Here is an 18,819-nt window from a genome sequence, read left to right as displayed (position 1 = left end):
GTCCCTCTCTCTCACTGTCTGAGTCCCCGCTTTTTCTATGTCCCTCTCTCTCACTGTCTCAGTGCTCCCTCTATGTCCCTCTCTCTTGCTATCTCAGTGTTTCCCTCCCTCTCTTACTCTTTTCCTGTCCCTCTATGTCTTTCTCCCTGTCTCAGTGCCCCCTCACTTTGTGCTTGTCCCACTTTCGCACTGTCTTTGTTTCCCTCTCTCTCTATGTTTCTTTTCCTCTTTGTCTTTCTCTCGATCTGTCCCTCTCTCTCTCTTTCTTTCCGTCCCTGTCCATCTCAGTCTTTCTCCCTCCCTATCACTCTCTGTCTATCTCTCCCTCTTTTTCTCTGCTTTTCAGTTTAAGAGAAAGAGAGAGAGAGAGCACAGGACAAAGATAGAGAGAGTGAGAGAGACTGAGATACAATCTGGGACAAGGACAGAGAGATAGTGAGGGACAGTGACAAAGAGGTACAGAGGGGGAAAAAAGAGTGACGGGAGAGAGGAATATACTGAAAGGGCCAAACTGAGAGAGAGAGACTGTAGAGAGATGAAAACGCTGGACATGTGGACATGTCTCTGAAGTCATGTCTGGGACATGTTGTGTAGCGGTGCTGCAGCGGGACGATCTAATGGTGCTAATCTCTTCACACTGACGGAGCAACAACACTCTCTCTCTCTGTGGAACGCTAGTGCTAATCAGGATAGCTCTAGCGTCCGCCCTGTGATTCCAGTCCCTGGATCCGGATATACTGCTGTTTTTCTCTGAATCATGTGGGACGGGTTCGAGATTCCTGAGTGTGATTCTGTCATTCCCAGACCGAGTAACGGAACACCAGCATCGCTCCCAGTTACTCAGGCTGACTGAAAGTCACACAAACACTGCACACACTGTACTGTACCGTACTGTACCGCACTGTACCGCACTGTATTGTACCACACCGCACTGTACCGCACCGTACTGTACCACACCGTACTGTACCACACCATACTGTACCACACTGTACCACACCGTACTGTACCACACTGTACTGTACCACACTGTACCACACCACACTGTAACATACTGTACCACACCGTACTGTACCACACTGTACCACACCGTACTGTACCACACTGTACTGTACCACACTGTACCACACCACACTGTAACATACTGTACCACACTGTACTGTACCACACCACACTGTACCACACCGCACTGTACCACACCACACTGTATTGTACCACACCGCACTGTATCACACTGTACCGCACTGTACTGTACCACACCGCACTGTAACATACTGTACCACACCACACTGTACCACACCATACTGTACCACACCACACTGTAACATACTGTACCACACCGTACTGTACCACACTGCACTGTACCACACCGTACTGTACCACACCACACTGTACCACACCGTAATGTACCACACCGCACTGTAACATACTGTATCACACTGTACCACACCGTACTGTACCGCACTGTACTGTACCACACCGCACTGTACCACACTGTACTGTACCACACTGTACCGCACTGTACTGTACCGCACTGTACTGTACCACACCGCACTGTAACATACTGTATCACACTGTACCATACCATACTGTACCACACTGTACCACACCGTACTGTACCACACCGCACTGTACCACACCGTACTGTACCACACCGTACTGTAACATACTGTATCACACTGTGTATTAGTCTACTGATAGTCTATTATTAGTTATTATTATTTGTATATTAATCTACTATTAGGCAAAATGATCATTTATTATTTTCATCATTACTATTATTTTTATTGGTCATTATTGGTGTCTTGGCTTGGCTGGTGTCTCCATGGTCATGGTAATCAATATGGTTGTGTTACGCTACTATCAGCACGATATTATTACTGATCATTATTGTCACCAGTCTATTATTAGTAATTATCATTTGTATTTAGCCTACATTTGTCTTTTATTAGTGATTATTATTTGTATTTAACATACTATTAGGCTGATTACTAATAATTATAGCCTACATTAGTCTTTTATAAGTAATTAATATTTATATGTAGCATATTATTAGTCTTTTATTAGTGTTTAGTATTTGTATTTAGCCTATTAGTCTTTTAGTAGTAATTCATTTTAATGTTTTGCCTACTATTAGGCTATTATTAGTAATTGCTTTTGTACTTAGCACAGTATTAGGTTATTATTAGTCATTATTATTTGTATTTTGCCTGCGATTTCTTTTATTAGTCATTATTTTGGTATTTAGCCTACTATTAGGCTGTTATTGGTTTATAATTATACTTCTATGCATTTGGCTGGCGTCTGATATCACTGTGTATTATAACGAGCGGGAGGGAAGAGCTGTCCGTCGTATCTTTTAATAATCCAGTATTTTAATGAGCTCTTCGTCCTCCAGCAAACACAAATCACCCTCTAATAAAAATGACAGTTATTATTAGACTAGTTAGGGCTTATTCTGTATTATGATGATGATTATTAAATCGTTAGGGCTCATTCCATTTTTTGAACCAGATAGATTAGTAGCCCGACTCGAGTGTGTGCTAAAGCGACCCACTTCAACCCAGCTGGAAAATATTAACATTAAAGCCATTATTCTGGGCAGTAATCATAAGCTGGTGGAAAGAGCCTGGGAGACAGATCTATTAGAGGAGGGTTATTTCTACAGCTGGTTTACAGTGCTGCGTTACAGTGGGCAGAGCTTCACTGGCTAATAAACAGATTAAACAATTAGCCAAGCAATTAGCCTGTACAGCAAACAGGCTCTTACTGTCGGGCTGCTGCTGCTGCATTGTTTAGTAACACCTTTAGCGAGAGGAGCTCATTTAGCTGTGTGTGTGTGTGTGTGTGTGTGTGTGTGTGTGTGTGTGTGTGTGTGTGTGTGTGTCCCACCTGTCATTTACCTTCAGCTGAAGCAAAGCTGAGATGATTCACTGATGCAAAAATGCCACTGCGAGAAATTAGCATAATGTAGTTCCTTCTAATAATGAGTGAGAGAGAGCTAGCACTGTTTATGGGCTGGGGCAATCAAATAATCTGCACCTAATCAGCTGTGAATCCTAGTTACACTATGTCCAAATATTTATGGCCACGCCTTCTAATGAAGGCATTCGGCTACTTTACGTTGCACCCACTGCTGACACGGCTCGTCTAGTTCTTGTAGATGGGTACTGTTAATAGAGCCACAGGCTCAGGTGGAGGTCACATGGGTGGAATGTATGCTAGGTGGGTTCCAGGTGGGTTCCAGGTGGGTTCCAGGTGGGTTCCAGGTGGGCAGAGGGCTCTGAGTGGGTTTGTACATGTGTTGTTACTGGGACCCAGTTGGGCTTCCAAAACCTCATAGTTGCAGTCCAGCTTAATTTGTGTACAACCCAAATGGGGCCCATGCTTAACCCCTCCTGGTCCCATCCCTGACCCTGGTGGGCATCCATATAGACAATACTTTCTGGTTGCCAGGTGGGCTACCCACACAGGCTCTATTGGGGGGCACAATGCCTAATGACATGGCTATCATTTCCATCGAGCCGTGGAGCAGTGAGACCGTGTTTAGCAGTGGAACTGTGAGGTGGTGATCATCCATCATCCGGGCCTCACTAGCGCTCCTGTTGATGAATGCAATCAAATCCTCACAGCAGTGCTCCTCCAAGATTTGCAGAAAGTCTTGCCTGGACTGTAGAGGCAGTTACTTTGTATCCTTTTTAATACCCTTGATTCTGGAAGAAACAATGAATGAGCAGGTGTCCCAAAACTTTTGTCCATTGACTTTCCAATATGTGTCCAAAAGTATTCAGACACTCCTTCTAATAAGTGATTACACCTACTTTAATATGTATTCATTGCTGCACGCACAGCTTGTTTAGTCTCCATAGGAAAGCACTGCCCAATAGAGCAGGACACACTGGAGGACATGTACATGACCCTAAGGTCACAATGCCCAATCCCATCCGTGGCCTAGGGGGGTATCAAGCCCCCCCCCAGCATTGGGCGGTGGGGTTCCTCCTCACAGCACATGAATTAATGAGCTGAGCTGTAGTTCATCGATACAAGCTGAGAAATTGTATGATCACATTGCAATTCCTAGGTGGTTGCTAAGCGGTTGCTATGCTATTTTACATGGTTGCTACGCTGTTGCTAAGCAACATGACATCCCATGTGGTTGACATGGGTTTAGCAAGGCAAGTTTCTACATTGTTCCATGCTGAACAGTTGCTAAGTGGTTGCTGTGGCATCCCAGGTGGTTGCTAAGGTGTTGCTATGCGTTCAGTAAGGAAGGAAGAAAACGTTTTTGTTTTAGGTCTTTCAGATCTAAGTTAGGTCTAACTGATGCGTAGCAAACATGTTGGACGGCAAAGCGACTTCCTAGCAACTGCATAGCAACCACTTGGATCTGAGTGTATTTATGCTTCCATGTGAATAAGACTACTTACAGTTGAATACAAAACCCTGTTCAACAATAGGTTTGAGGTGGTTGCTATGGGGTTGATAGATTGTTGCTATGCTGTTTCAAGTGGTTGCCATGCTGTTGCTAGGTGGTCGCTTTGGGCTGGATAGGTGGTTGCTATGCTGTTTCAAGTGCTTGCTATACGGTTGCTAGGTGGTTGCTAAGGCCTTAGTTGGACCCCACTGATGGCTCAACAAATAATTATAAAGTATAGAAAATTCAATAATGTGAACTCCACTGCAATAAAAAGTGGACCCCCAATATCGAGACCCTGTGCCTCAGACCACTCTCAGGTCACCCCAGACCCCAGAGCTTAGAGATGGCAGGGTAATCCCAGAACCTGCACAGATGGCAGTGTGGATTATCAGGGTTTCTGTTGTTGGTGGTGTGAAGTCTGTGAGCTCAATTTTCTTTTCTGTTTTTGTTTGTTTTTTGTTTTATGTGCTATATTGTTGCTTTAGTGGTTGCTGTGGTATCCCAGGTGGTTGCTATGCAGTTGCAAGTGGTTGCTATAGTATCCCATTTAGGCTGGAATTTAGGCTGTTTTCATGCTGTTTTTAAATGGTTGTTATATTTTTGTGAAGCAGTTGCTGTGGAATATCAGGTGGTTGCTATGCAGGTTTAAGTGGTGTTATGCTGTTTTTAAATGGTTGTTGTTATATTTGTTGTGAAGCAGTTGCTGTGGTATCCCAGGTGGTTGCCATGCAGTGTTAAGTGGTTGCTATAGTATCCCATTTGATTGTAAAGGGGAATTTAGTCCGTTTCTATGCTGTTTTTAAATGGTTGCTGCTATATTTTTGTGAAGCGATTGCTGTGGTATCCTAGGTGGTTGCTACACAGTTTCAAGTGGTTGCTATAGTATCCCACTTGATTGATAAGGGGCATTTAGTCAGTTTCTATGCTGTTTTTAAATGGTGGTTGTTATATTTTTTGTGAAGCAGTTGCTGTCGTATCCCAGGTGGTTGCTATGCAGTTTCAAGTGGTTGCTATAGTATCCCACTTGATTGTAAAGGGGAATTTAGGCTGTTTCCATGCTGTTCTTTAATAGTTGTTATATGTTTGTGAAGCGGTTGCTGTGGAATATCAGGTAGTTGCTATGCAGTTTTAAGTGGTTGCTATAGTATCCCACTTGATTGATTAGGGGCATTTAGTCAGTTTCTATGCTGTTTTTAAATGGTTGTTGTTATATTTGTTGTGAAGCATTTGCTGTGATATCCCAGGTGGTTGCCATGCAGTGTTAAGTGGTTGCTATAGTATCCCACTTGATTGTAAAGGGGAATTTAGTCCGTTTCTATGCTGTTTTTAAATGGTTGCTGCTATATTTTTGTGAAGCAGTTGCTGTGGTATCCCGGTGGTTGCTACGCAGTTTCAAGTGGTTGCTATAGTATCCCACTTGATTGATAAGGGGCATTTAGTCAGTTTCTATGCTGTTTTTAAATGGTGGTTGTTATATTTTTTGTAAAGCGGTTGCTGTGGTATCCCAGGTAGATGCTATCAGGGATGACAGGCAGTTGCTATGCTGTTATTAAGTGGTTGCTATGGGGTTGATATATGTTGTTGTGCTGTTTCAAATTATTCTACTTTGTTGCTAAGTGATTGCTTAGGTATACCAGGTGGTTACTTCGATAGGCGGCCCTATGCTATTGCTAAGTGGTTGCTATTATATCCCATTTGATTGCTTTGGGGTATTTAGTCTGTTTCTATGCTAAATGTTTTGTTAAATTGTTGTGAAGTGGTTGCTGTGGTATCCCAGGTAGTTGCTATTGGGGATGACAGGAAGTTATTATGCTGTTCTAAGTGGTTGCTATAGTAGACAGGAAGTTATTATGCTGTTCTAAGTGGTTGCTATAGTAGACCAGGTGGTTACTATGATAGGCGGTCATATGATTTTGCTATGTGGTTGCTATGGTATCCCAGGCGGTTGCTCTGGGGTTGATAGACGGTTCCATACTGTTGCTAAGTGGTTGCAATCGTAACCTATTTGATTGATATGGGGTTTACAGAGCGTTTCTGAGCTGGTCGTAAAGCGGTATTGTTGTAAAACAGTTGCTATAGTATCCCAGGTAGTTGCTATGGGGGATAACAGGCAGTTGCTATGCTGTTCTAAGTGGTTGGTATGGTATCCCATGTGATTGCTTAGGGGGTTGGTAGACAGATTTTATGCTGTTTGAAATGGTTGCTATGCTGTTATGAAGCAGTAGATATGGTATCACAGGTGGTTGCTCTGGGGTTGATAGACGGTTCTATTCTGTTGATAAGTGGTTGCGATGGTATCCCGTTTGATTGTTTCTATGCTGTTCAAAAGTATCATAAAGCGGTATTGTTGTAATGTGGTTGCTATGGTATCCCTGGTGGATTCCGGGGGGTTGATAGACGGTTCTATACTTTTGCTAAGTGGTCGCTATGGTATCATATTTGATTGTTACTGGTTGTAAAGCAGTTTTGCGGTAGTATCTTTGACAGACAGTTGCTGTGCTGCTCCAAGCGGTTGCTATGGTATCCCAGGTGGTTAATATGACTCAGTTTGGCTTGAAAAGAAGAAAATAGAAATAAATATAAAATAAAAACAATTGTAAAATTTGTAGAACTAACTTACGGCCTGGGTAAATATGATGGCATATTTTACGTGTTATTTTTATGTTGTTTATTTTAACGTGTTAAATGTGCTCTGTTCATTTATTTACACTTAGAAAATGAGCTAAACCTGCCATTTGACCAGGGGTGCCTAAATGTAGTGTGTAAATGCCCCTGGGGTTGCAAGCCTTACCTCCTCCACGATCGACTGCAGTTGGTAAAATGCAGACGCTCCCTTACTCAGCTCCTTGTGCATGTGCCTTAGCAGCAGAAGCGCGTACACCTCTCCTCTTTCCCGCTTTTCTGTCCGCTCACACACACACACACACACACACACACACACACTCTCTCTTACACACACTGGGACATGTCGCCCTTCAGATCTGCAACAGTACCCCCCTCCCACACACCCTCCCAACACACGCACCAGCACTCCCACTGCTAGTACTATCACCACTGGGGACCCTCATTCACTGCAGTCAGTCTCTTCACGTACCCCTTTACACACGCGCGCGCACAAAAATTCGTTTAGGTGGGGTTAGTGCCCCCCAAACACACGCACGCATTATCTGATAAGTCATGCAGTAAGTGGCTTTACCTGCCCCCCAACACGCGCTCATTCATTCATCGTTTTTAACCAAGAGGTGTTAGTTTGAGGAAGGTGCCTCAGTGTCTTTCGCTGCAGTTTAATGCCTGTATCTACCCTCCTTTTACTCTCTCGAGGACACACACTCTGTCAAACACACACTCTCTCAAACACAGACACACTCAACACACTTTGATGATATGATTGATTGAACAAAAAGTTAATAAAGTAATATAATATGCACGTTATATAATATAATAATAACCTAAATATCATCACATTGTAATTACCATGTGGTTTCTGGGTTGCTATGCTGCCTCTAAGCAGTTGCCATAGCATCCCAGATGGTTGATATTAATTTTTTTACTAGGCAGGTAGCCAAATCTACCTGTGCTGTTACTAAGAGGTTGCTATGGTATCTCTAATGGTTGCTAAGGTGTTGCCATGCTTTGCAATACACCATTATTAATAGCTAAAAAAAATGTATCTGTGTTTGGGGCTGTTACCAGTTTCAATGACTGAAGCATGGCAAACATGTGGAACAGCATAGCATCCACATAGCAACTACATAGCAACCGCTTGAAAAGGAAACTAGGAATGTTTGATGACATTCATTTTCTTCTCGATCCAATTCCTAATGATACAATGATATTTTATTAATTTAATGTCCAGCAGCATCTGAAAATCTCACTGTCCAGATGAGAACACAAAATCATAGCTAAAACAAGCCAAGCCCACCAGGGGGTGCTAAAACCTCACAAAGTTTAATGTCTAATTCATCACGAGCAAGCGTAATAGCCAGCATAGACCTAAATACAGCACAGATGAGACAGATGGCTTTGAGTGATGCCATAGCAGACTATTATTTGTTATGTCTGAATGTGAAGAACCTTTAAAATGGCTAAAGAACTTTTACATTAAGTATTTCTTTAGAGAATCAAAAGTGGTTCTTCTATTGTGTCGGAAGGGTGTTTTTCAGTCTTGTGTGGACGGGAGGCCGAAATGTAGAGAAAAGGCTGCATTTTTTTTTATCTTTTTTTTTTTTTTTTAAAGATATTCAGATATGTGTGGACAGGGTCTGAGAGGTTACTTTTTGTGATTTCTTCAGTACAACAATAAAAATAAATATCTGAAAACTACATTGAGTAAAATAACTGTTTGATTTGATCTGACACACATTAGAAAGTTCACTATATTGAACTAAAAGTATAAATCAGACACATTAAAAGGAATTTGACCATTTCTTTAAGTAATGTTTTGCATAATTCAGTGTTTCATTCAGAATGGCGTTCGGTGTAGAGATAATGAATTTCTTTACATTGGGGGTGAATGGAACAAGGCCTCCCTATGACTGTCCCCATTATTATCCAAAACCACCTGTGTACCTACAACTACCCCTAATATTTAGATTTACGGCATTTAGCAGGGATTTCTTCAGGGACTATTTTGCCTCACAACGTCCTACAAGTACTCCTCCACCTGGACTATACATACATATACTTTACTGTACTATACTATACATATAATACATACACACAATATATATACATATAAACAAATACATACATATAAATATATATATATATATATATATATAATACATACATACAATATATATACATATAAATAAATACATACATATAAATATATATATATATATAATACATACATACAATATATATACATATAAATAAATACATACATATAAATATACATATAAATAAATACATACATATAAATATATATATATATAATACATACATACAATATATATACATATAAATAAACACATACATATAAATATACATATAAATAAATACATACATATAAATATATATATATATATAATACATACATACAATATATATACGTATAAATAAACACATACATATAAATATACATATAAATAAATACATACATATAAATATATATATATATATATAATACATACATACAAATATATATATATAATACATACACACAATATATATATATATATATATATAATACATACACACAATATATATATACATATAAATAAATACATACATATAAATATACATATAAATAAATACATACATATGAATATATATATTTATATGTATTTATAACCATTAGGGGTAGTAACTTACTGTAAGGGAGCTTTTTAAGGGACAGTGGTGGTTCCCTTCACCTCAGCTGTAAACAAATCTGACTGAGGGCTGATTCTCAAAAAGTGAAAGTAAATGGCAGAATCAATACTTAATGATCGATTCCCCCACTTCTAACACACACACACACACACACTCACACTCACACACACCTTCGTTTCTAAACACAGTGTGTGAGTTTGCTGTCGTTCCCTCCGCCCCGTCTCCCCCCTCCTACCCCGCCAGCGCTCCTGTTTCACTCAAAGATGGCGGCCGCTCCGGAGCCTCCGCTCTCTGGCTGCGCTGCTTCGGGCTTGTTGTTGTCCGCGTTCCTCACGGCTCCTCGGCGCACTCTCCCCGGCGACTCGACCTCAAACCCCGGTGAGCAGCGAGGCTGATTTAACCTGCCTTAAAAAGCTCTTTTCTGTTTGTTTATTATTTTTATAAAGGGAGGGAGGAGGAGACGGAGGGAGGGGGGAGAGAGGGAGAGGGTCCGTCCCGGTTTGAAACAACCCAACCTGGGAGGGGGTGGTGGGGGGACGCGGGGCTGAGGAGACACGGGCAGTCGGTAGGGGGCGCAGTGAGCGGGGAAAACGCAGAGCGCTAGCCGGGGCCCGCGTCGCGTTGCTGGGCTGAGACTCCTGCGCTGGACCGCTAGTTGATGGGGAAGGACGGAGGGACGGAGGGCGGCTGCGGGAGGCTGCGAGAGGCTGTGAGTGATACCCGTGGACGGGTAAGAGGTCTAAAGAGGTGGCGGGGGGTATTTTTATTCTTAATCGGGTGTAACGGGGGGGAGTAGCTGCATTTTAAGCCAAAACCCGAGCATTTTCTACCGCCTGGGCTGAGTTTCGAGGCCGCGTAAAATGCAAGCGGGGGGGAGAAGAGGAGGAGGAGGCGGAGGAGGAGGAGGAGGAGGAGGGAGGAAGGAATCGGGATGTTTTCGCTTTAAAAATAAACCCTCCGTCCGACCAATGTGGGTTAACACACGGTATAGAGTGTCTGTGTGTGGGTTGGTAGGAAATCGGGCAGATTTCGTGTGGAAATGCGAGGAAAATCGGCGGGAAAAGGGAGAAATCGCGCCCCGTCTCCTCGCGTTCTGCTCGCATTGTGTGTGTCCGCAGGCCGCGGGTTTCTCAGTGGGAGATCGGCTAATGCTAAGCTAATGCTAAGCTAATGCTAAGCTAACCGAAGCGCCCCGTGTGTGTTTTCCTACGTAGCTTTTTTTTAAAGGTATTTTTGCCTAATTAGAGGCGCTAAGCCGTCATTTCCATCCACACACAACCTATATTACTTCTCATTTACCTAAAAACGACACATTTCCATCTGCTTTACTTCCGTTTTCCCCTTTTCTGCGCTGCCGTTGGATGTTAGTTAGCTTAGCTTAGCTGTTAGCTAGCCTGCTAAGCTAACCCATGAAAATCCCACGATAGCGGGGAGGGTTGTAGCGCGTTAGCATGCCTGTGCTTCTTTATTAGGGGCATTTTGTGAATATATAGATAGATGTAGACCTAATTTCAGTGCATTTATGGCCGTTTTGAGGGTCGTGTTTCACGGCGTTTCTCCCCCGTTGGGGAGTTCAGCTAGCTGGTGCTACTAGCTATCTAGCTAGCTAGCTATATCCAGCGTTGTATGTCTGTTGTTAGCTAGCACTAGCTAGGCTAAGTGCTAGCCAGCTAAGTGTTGTTTATGTCTTTAATGGCTTATAATGTCAGTTTTCCGTGTTGTCGAGCTGTCTGGATCACATGTGGGTGATAAACAGGCTTAAAACGAGCCGATTTCCAAAGCTGTTGCCCGCCGACTGTCTCGGCTAGCCAGCTAGCTAGGCTGGCTGGCTATGTTGGCGAAGTGGTGCTAAATAAAAGTTGTTGAATTAAAATAGAGTTAAAAGTGAGTTAAAAACGTGTTGGTGGGAATGTGAGATTCTCCAGTTTAGTGGTTGTAGTGATGGTAGTGGTCTGGTTGCTGGTGGTGTTTTGGTTGGAGGCTCAGTCGTGCTCCCAGGGCTTGTTGATCTCCCAAAGCAGAGCTCTTATAGCTTGTGTCTAGACTTTTTTATAAGATTACTTTATCCTGTTTATCCTGATAAAGTGATTTCTGCGTCCCTGAAACATAACCCTGTCAATTTTAGAGCGGTTCAGAGCCATAACCTGCACTTTGCTGCTTGTCACAAACGTGGTTAGCCATTGCTGTTTACATCCTGTGCTCAGCTCCATTCACAACAATAGTGCAGCCCTGACCCTAGTCGTACTGTCTGATGGGCAGAAGTGGGGCAGAAAAGTTGAGGAGAAGCTCTGATTAGTTTGTTTTTACTAAGAGAAAGTCAGTAAGCTGTGTATCCAAGTCAAGTGCTCCACAAGTCAATATGGAGACCATAGTACTCTTCTCTTAGCCTGAGCACTCTCAGAAGAGGAGGGTCTTCAGTCTGGGTTTGAGGACAGCGAGCGTTGGAGCTGTTCGAACACCCAGGGGTGTCCCAAGTTCTTCCACCACGCTATAGCTCTATGGTTTCTGAATTAGGAGTGGTTATATCATGTGTATCATATGTTAAATGCTTGTTATTGGAGGTGTGTGTGTATTTATGGGCTCCAGGACCTGACAGATCCTCTTTTACGGAGTTTAAATAACGGAAATGGTTTGGCATGTGAATGTTTGCAATTCTGGACCAGGACAAAGCGTTAGAGATGCACAATATCGGCCAGTGGTTGCTTATAAAAGCGTATCGGCGGCGGACGGATCTTTAGATTTGACCAGAGTTTTAGAGAGCTAAAATATCTGCGATTTAATACATAATTATTACTGCTTTTATAAACCAGTGTATCGGTATCGGCGGCGATACTGGCACCTACACGCAGTATCGGTTTTGGCAGTAGAGAGCACCGATACCATGAAGCTCACTGACGCCCACTTTTTTTGTTTTTCTTGAATTTTTGTTTGCATGTTTTATTATGAACCGAACGTTGAAACAACCAGTAAAAGCCAGTCGTAAACTGTTATGACCATTAAACAGACTTTTAATATGTATATTTTTGGAGTTATGGTGTGTGTTTGGTTCTGAGACCAAAAGTTTCAAGAGTTTCAGCAGCTTGTTTAGTAGATTTTTCCACAGGGACGTAAACCTGGGTGTGAAATTCGCCTCAGAAGCCGTTTCTGTTTCCAAACTGGGTTTTTTTTTTCACTGCTTTGAAATGTGAATTTTATGTGAATTATGCTTCCCTACCTGCACGTGTTTCAGCATTGCTGCAATTTTTATTCTTTATAGAGGTTCCTCCACCTCTAACTGCTGTTCTTTCAAGCTTATTAGATCTTACTTGAGATCAGATGTAATAAATTACAGCCTATAAGAAGTAAAACACTCTAAATATCAGAATTTATAGCATCTATCCAGTATTTAAGTCCGAGTTGGTATCGGTATCGGCAGATACTCAAAAATCTAGTATTGGTGCATCCCTGTGTATAGCTACTGCAGGTGGTCGGTACGTTTTATTATTTGTGATTGAATTTGCTATTGTAGTGAATTAAGTTAAGGATTGCTGGTTGAGTCGTAGAGAGTGTAATTTACGCAAGCGTGACGTAGCCAGCGAAGTTATATCCAGCGATTTCTTTCTGTCGTTAGCTAAGCTAAGTGTTGTTTATGGTTTTTAATTTTCTGTCTGCGATTCTTTGGTTTGGTTTTTTGGTCAGTTTTCTATCTGGATCATATGTGGGTGTTAAACAGGCTTAAAACAGGGCGATTTTAAAGGCTGTTGGTCGGAGACTGTGTCGGGTAGCTAGCTAGGTCAGTTGTTAGAAAGTAGGTTAGCGAGCTAAGTTAGCATGATCCTAAATATAAGTGTAGACTTTATTATATTTCAGTTTTTTAGATCATGGATCATAAGCATGTCATAAAAACTGTAGAAATTCTTTAAAGGGTCAGAAGTCTTAGGATAAAATTTATATTTATGAATATGTTGGCTTTTGGTTTAGTTTTTTTTGTATTATAATTTTTTTAGGTGTATTTCTGCGATCGTGTGCTGTGCTGTCTGTTGTGTCCTGTCCAGAGTTTCTAATGTGTTAAAGCTAAAATAAAGTAAATAGGCTTCATTTTGGAAAAGCTTTCTGTTACAGGCTAACGTTTACAATTCGCTCTACAATGCAAACGCCCTTAAGCACACGAGCTGGGCAATTTGATGATCTTTTATTGAATTGTGATGAATCTTGGTATTGTGATGCACAATATGCTTTTCCTAAGCAGATCGAGGATCTCGTTAGTGCCTTTTAAACACTCATCAACTTTACGTTTCATTAAAAACAGTGTTTATAGACTGGTGGCAGCAGCAGAAACTGAATATAAATCACTGTATATCTGAATGGTAGTTTTTAAGAATCTGGTGCTACTGATGTATTTAGTCTGTAATTACATGTATCGTGAAAAATGTCTTTAAATATCGTGATATAGTAGTTTTACCATATCGGCCAGCCCTAATGCACAGTAATATCGGCTAATAATTGCTTTAAAAGAAGCATAAGTAGATGTTTAGATTTGACCGATGGATCAGATTCATATTTGTTTAATGTTTTATTGAACTTCCGGAAGAGTAGAATATTTGCATAATACCGAACTACAGCACAACCGGACGATCTGTGTATTTCGTACCCGTTCAGATGGTTCTACGGTACGATTGGTGTTAACTTTTCCAGGCGAACTTGGTAGCGCAGCATCATGTGGTGTTTTTTTTTTTTGTTTTGTTTTTTTAGCCGTCAGCCACGTTTACTCCGGTGTGACCGGTGGAGTTTGCTAGCTCTGCTGATGCTCAGCGCACTGGGCTGAGGGGTGTGCTCCCAGTTAGTGGTGTTAGTGGCCTTCCCTCTCTTCCCTCCCTATTTGCAGTCAGGCGGCTGAGTGGAGGTTGAACTGAAGGGTCCTATGGCCTCGTGCAGAGCTGCAGCAGTATGGGTGGTTGGCAGTGCTGGGCGATATGCTAAAAATACTATATCGCGATACACGATATTTATCTAAAAACTTCGGTAGCGACGAATTCCTAAACTCCTATTCAGTAGTCAACATCTGCTGCTCTTCGCCTAACTAACCCAGTCTAATCACACAGTTGTTAATGTTAGAAACCTGCAGCTGATCAGTTCTTTATTAAGCTTATGCTTAGGAAAGCTTACGGTTATCACGATACGATAAAATATCGTCATATTGCCCAGCTCTGGTTGTATGATCTGATCTGATGAGCTGAATTATTGAATCCCCGATGTCCGATCCCGATGCACATCGGATTGGTCACTCCATCTGTAGGGTTTGTTTTTGTTGACGTTATTGAATGTAGTTTTAAAATTGGGACTATTACTGTTATATCTGGGAGGATGGTCCGAATGCACAAGTTTCGTGATGTATATTCCAACACACTCGTAAAATAAATGTCAGAACATCTTTGTAATGTTGATCCAGGTAGATTTGGTGCACATTTTCAGATGTTTACGTATCAAAATCTGCAGATAAGTTTAATCCGATACCGCAGTCATGTGATGCATTAAGAAATATGATGGATATTGAACTATTATCTGTATCCCGTAACCATACAGGTGTTTGATAGGCCTGAGTTTTGCTCAATGCACCAAGGGCAGTGCCAAAATGAGCAGAACCGTTGCTCCATTGTTTGGCCTCAGCGTTTTCTTGCTGACTCGTGCATTTTTCCAGATAATTAAAGGGCCGTACTGGAAGGACATGAGTGAGGGGTCTCCGTACCGCAGTTAAAGTAGTGCAGGACAGAGAAGAAGAAGATATGAGGTCTTGGGTGTGGAGAGGTTGACCTTTCGCGTAGTTCGCTTCTTCGAGTGGCAGGAGGCGTGTCGCCGTGCTTGTTCATCAGAGCCGGTCGGCCAGTTTGTTTTCCCACCTGTCATGAGTTTGCATGTAGTGGAAATGGATGAGCTTTGGATGTGTGAGGAAGTCGTGGAAGTAGTGTAGCTAGTGTAAAGTTCTGGGTCATGTTTGAGAATGGACGCTAAGACAGACCTGAACTCTGGGTTCCCAGACATGGATTAAGCTTAGTTCTGAGTTCTGGCTAGCTTGGCCCGTCCCAGAGTTCGGGTTATAGGTTTTATATAATAAACACTAATAATAATAACACCTACAGAAAGTGGTGGAGGTTCTCCATCACTGTGTTCATTAGTAGAACATCTTCAAAGTTCTCCTCTCTCATGGAGTCTAGTGTTATTTAGAGTTCTCCTCAGATCAACACCTGGTTTGGTGGTAAATCAGGGCTTAATGATGGTAAATCAGGTGAGCTGCTGCTGCTGCTGCTGCTGGAGTTGATTGAACACATCCTCCACGCTGTGCTGGCTGGACTGGGGGCGTCCAGGAGAACCCTGGAGGAACCGAGCTCTGTTCTTCAGACTAGCTCACCGACAAGATCTCTCTACTTTCTTTCTTCAGAATTACTGGATTTATGTTCACCTGCTTTATCTGCTCTGATCAGATCTGGAGCTCTTACAGTAAAAACGAAATAATTAATTACTGTTTCTGTATCGTATCGATGACCTTCTGTTGTTCTCCGGTCCCCAAAAACAGTGTGAGAGCTGTGGTGTTGAGTTATGAGACGCACAAGTACATAAAATTGCAAGTGTGGGTTTTGGGACAGGGTTTGCATTTTTCTGGAAGTTGTAAAATGTTGGTCCGTCCTTTCTTCTCTCTAACTTCTTCTCTCTCCATCTCTCTGTGTGTGTGTACGCAGGGTTCAGCAGCGGCTGAAGAGCAGTTTGGCATGAAGGTCATCGCCCGTTGAGGGAAAGAGTTACTCTGGACCACCTGTGGGGGGACAAAAAAAGCAAGGAGAAAGACAGAGGGCAGAAAACGAGGAGCACTGCTGCATGACGTCCACGTTACCCCACCGATATTATTTTTTTTTCTTTTTGTTTTTGGGGTTTTTTTCCCGTCCCGTGAACTGAGGAGGAGATAATCGCCCAAAAGACGTTCTTCTCGTCTCTTTTTTTGGGTTTTGGATAACGCTGCATCGTCCTGCTCTCGTCCCTTTTTCTTTCTTTTGGAGTTTAAGAGCTTCTGGAAAGACGACTACGACAACGACGACGGGACGGGGTGTGAGTTTACGTTCTTCGGAATCGTCCCGGACTCCTGCCGTTATTGGGCCTTCTCTTTTCGCTCTGGTGCTACCCGGCAGTGGCGGGAGGGGGGGGTTGCTGGGGTAGCAGGGTTCCTTTTTGGGTGGGGGGGGTTGGTGGGGGGGGCTAAAAGCTTATGCTATGGTGATCAGCCCCCTCCCTCATTACTTCTGCTCAGGCTTTGAGACACTTTCCACACGGCCCAGGGACAAAGGGTAGCCTCCTAGGACGTAGAGGAGGAGGAGGAGGAGGAGCAGGAGGGCGAGGGAGGAACGGGCGGCTCCAGGGCTGAGGCCTCTGGGTGCTTCCTGAACGGTTTTCTGTGCGTTTGTTCGTTTTCTGTGTGTTTGTGTCCGAACCAAACGCAGCCATGGTGAAGCTCGCCAATCCGCTGTACACCACCTGGATCCTCGAGGCCATCAAGAAGGTCAAGAAGCAGAAGCAGAGGCCTTCGGAGGAGCGAATCTGCAATGCCGTGAACATGTCTCACGGCCTGGACCGCAAAACGGTCCTGGAGCACCTCGAACTCAGCGTCAAAGATGGGTCCATCCTCAAGGTCTCCAACAAGGGCCTCAATTCCTACAAGGATCCGGACAATCCAGGGCGGCTGGCTCTTCCCAAGCCACGCAGTGGAGGTGCGAGTGGTGGTGGAGGAGGAGGAGGAGGAGGTGGTGGTGGTGGTGGCGGCGGAGGTGGTGGTGGTGGTAGTAGCGGTGGTGGTGGTGGTGGTGGGGGTGGAGGGAGCAGTAGCACCTCTGGTTCTTCCAAAAAGCCAGGCCTGGACTGGAACAAGCTGATCAAACGCGCCCTGGAGGGTCTCCACGAGGCCGGAGGCTCGACCATCAAGAGCATCGAGCGCTTCCTGAAGTGCCAGGCCGACGTGGCCGGCTACCTTTCGGGCAGCGGCTCCATGGGGCCCGGCCTCTTTCACCAGCAGCTCAGGCTGGCGCTGAAGCGGGCCGTAGCGCACGGGCGAGTGGCCAAGCAGGGGCCGCTCTTCAGGCTGGTCAGCCGCAGCTCCCAGAACGACGGCACCGGCTGCGTATCGCTGGAATCCCTGCCCCCTGTCCGCCTGCTGCCACACGAGAAGGATCGGGTAAGTGCTTCAACGTCAGACACCCTCACTTCATCAGACCTTGTGTTTCTTTAATCTCCCACATTTTACAGTGTTTATGGTCCAAGAACCGCTCAAACAGACTGCGTATTTATTATTTTTGGTCGTTTGGCTGCCTGGAGGTGCCCACGGTGTCCTCTCCGGCAGGGCAGTCCGAGGCCGTGAGGGGTCACCTTTTTCCCGTCCCACACTGGGCACACCTGCTCTAGTACCAGCTTCTCCCCGTCCCACGCTGGGCACACCTGCTCTAGTACCAGCTTCTCCCCGTCCCACGCTGGGCACACCTGCTCTAGAAACACACCCCCTTCTCCCCGTCCCACGCTGGGCACACCTGCTCTAGAAACACACCCCCTTCTCCCCGTCCCACGCTGGGCACACCTGCTCTAGAACCTTCTTCCCGTCCCACGCTGGGCACACCTGCTGTAGTACCAGCTTCTCCCCGTCCCACGCTCGGCACACCTGCTCTAGAAACACACCCCCTTCTCCCCGTCCCACGCTGGGCACACCTGCTCTAGTACCAGCTTCTCCTCGTCCCACGCTGGGCACACCTGCTCTAGAACCTTCTTCCCGTCCCACGCTGGGCACACCTGCTCTAGTACCAGCTTCTCCTCGTCCCACGCTGGGCACACCTGCTCTAGAACCTTCTTCCTGTCCCACGCTGGGCACACCTGCTCTAGAACCTTCTCCCCTGTGGGACACTGGACAGACCTGTTCTAGAACATTCCTCCCTCCCAGCAGCGCAAACCTGCCCTAGAACGTCGTCCCTCTTCTCACTGGTTCATGTGGTTTGACGTTCCCCTTCTGGAACGTTCTCAGGCTGACTGTAAAGGTTGGAATGCTGAGGTTAGCTGAGGTTCCTGCGGTCTGCTCCTTTGAT

The 18,819-nt window shown here is 44.1% G+C and overlaps 1 protein-coding gene across 1 annotated transcript in view; it reads left to right on the top strand.

Moving 5' to 3' along the window:
* The first annotated feature begins 16,976 nt into the window (after positions 1-16,976).
* The window catches only part of kat6a (K(lysine) acetyltransferase 6A), a 45,585-nt gene continuing 43,742 nt past the window's right edge, over positions 16,977-18,819 (top strand). Inside the window, exon 1 of the mRNA XM_072664457.1 lies at positions 16,977-17,924. Within this exon, the coding sequence (XP_072520558.1) occupies positions 17,199-17,924 (726 nt within the window). The 5' untranslated portion in view covers positions 16,977-17,198. The remainder of the gene's footprint in view (positions 17,925-18,819) is intronic.

This window comes from Salminus brasiliensis, chromosome 20 (genome assembly GCF_030463535.1).
Source record: "Salminus brasiliensis chromosome 20, fSalBra1.hap2, whole genome shotgun sequence".
Classification (NCBI taxonomy): domain Eukaryota; kingdom Metazoa; phylum Chordata; class Actinopteri; order Characiformes; family Bryconidae; genus Salminus; species Salminus brasiliensis.
Note: the sequence above shows the minus strand (reverse complement) of the source record. Positions and strands in the feature narration are given on the sequence as shown.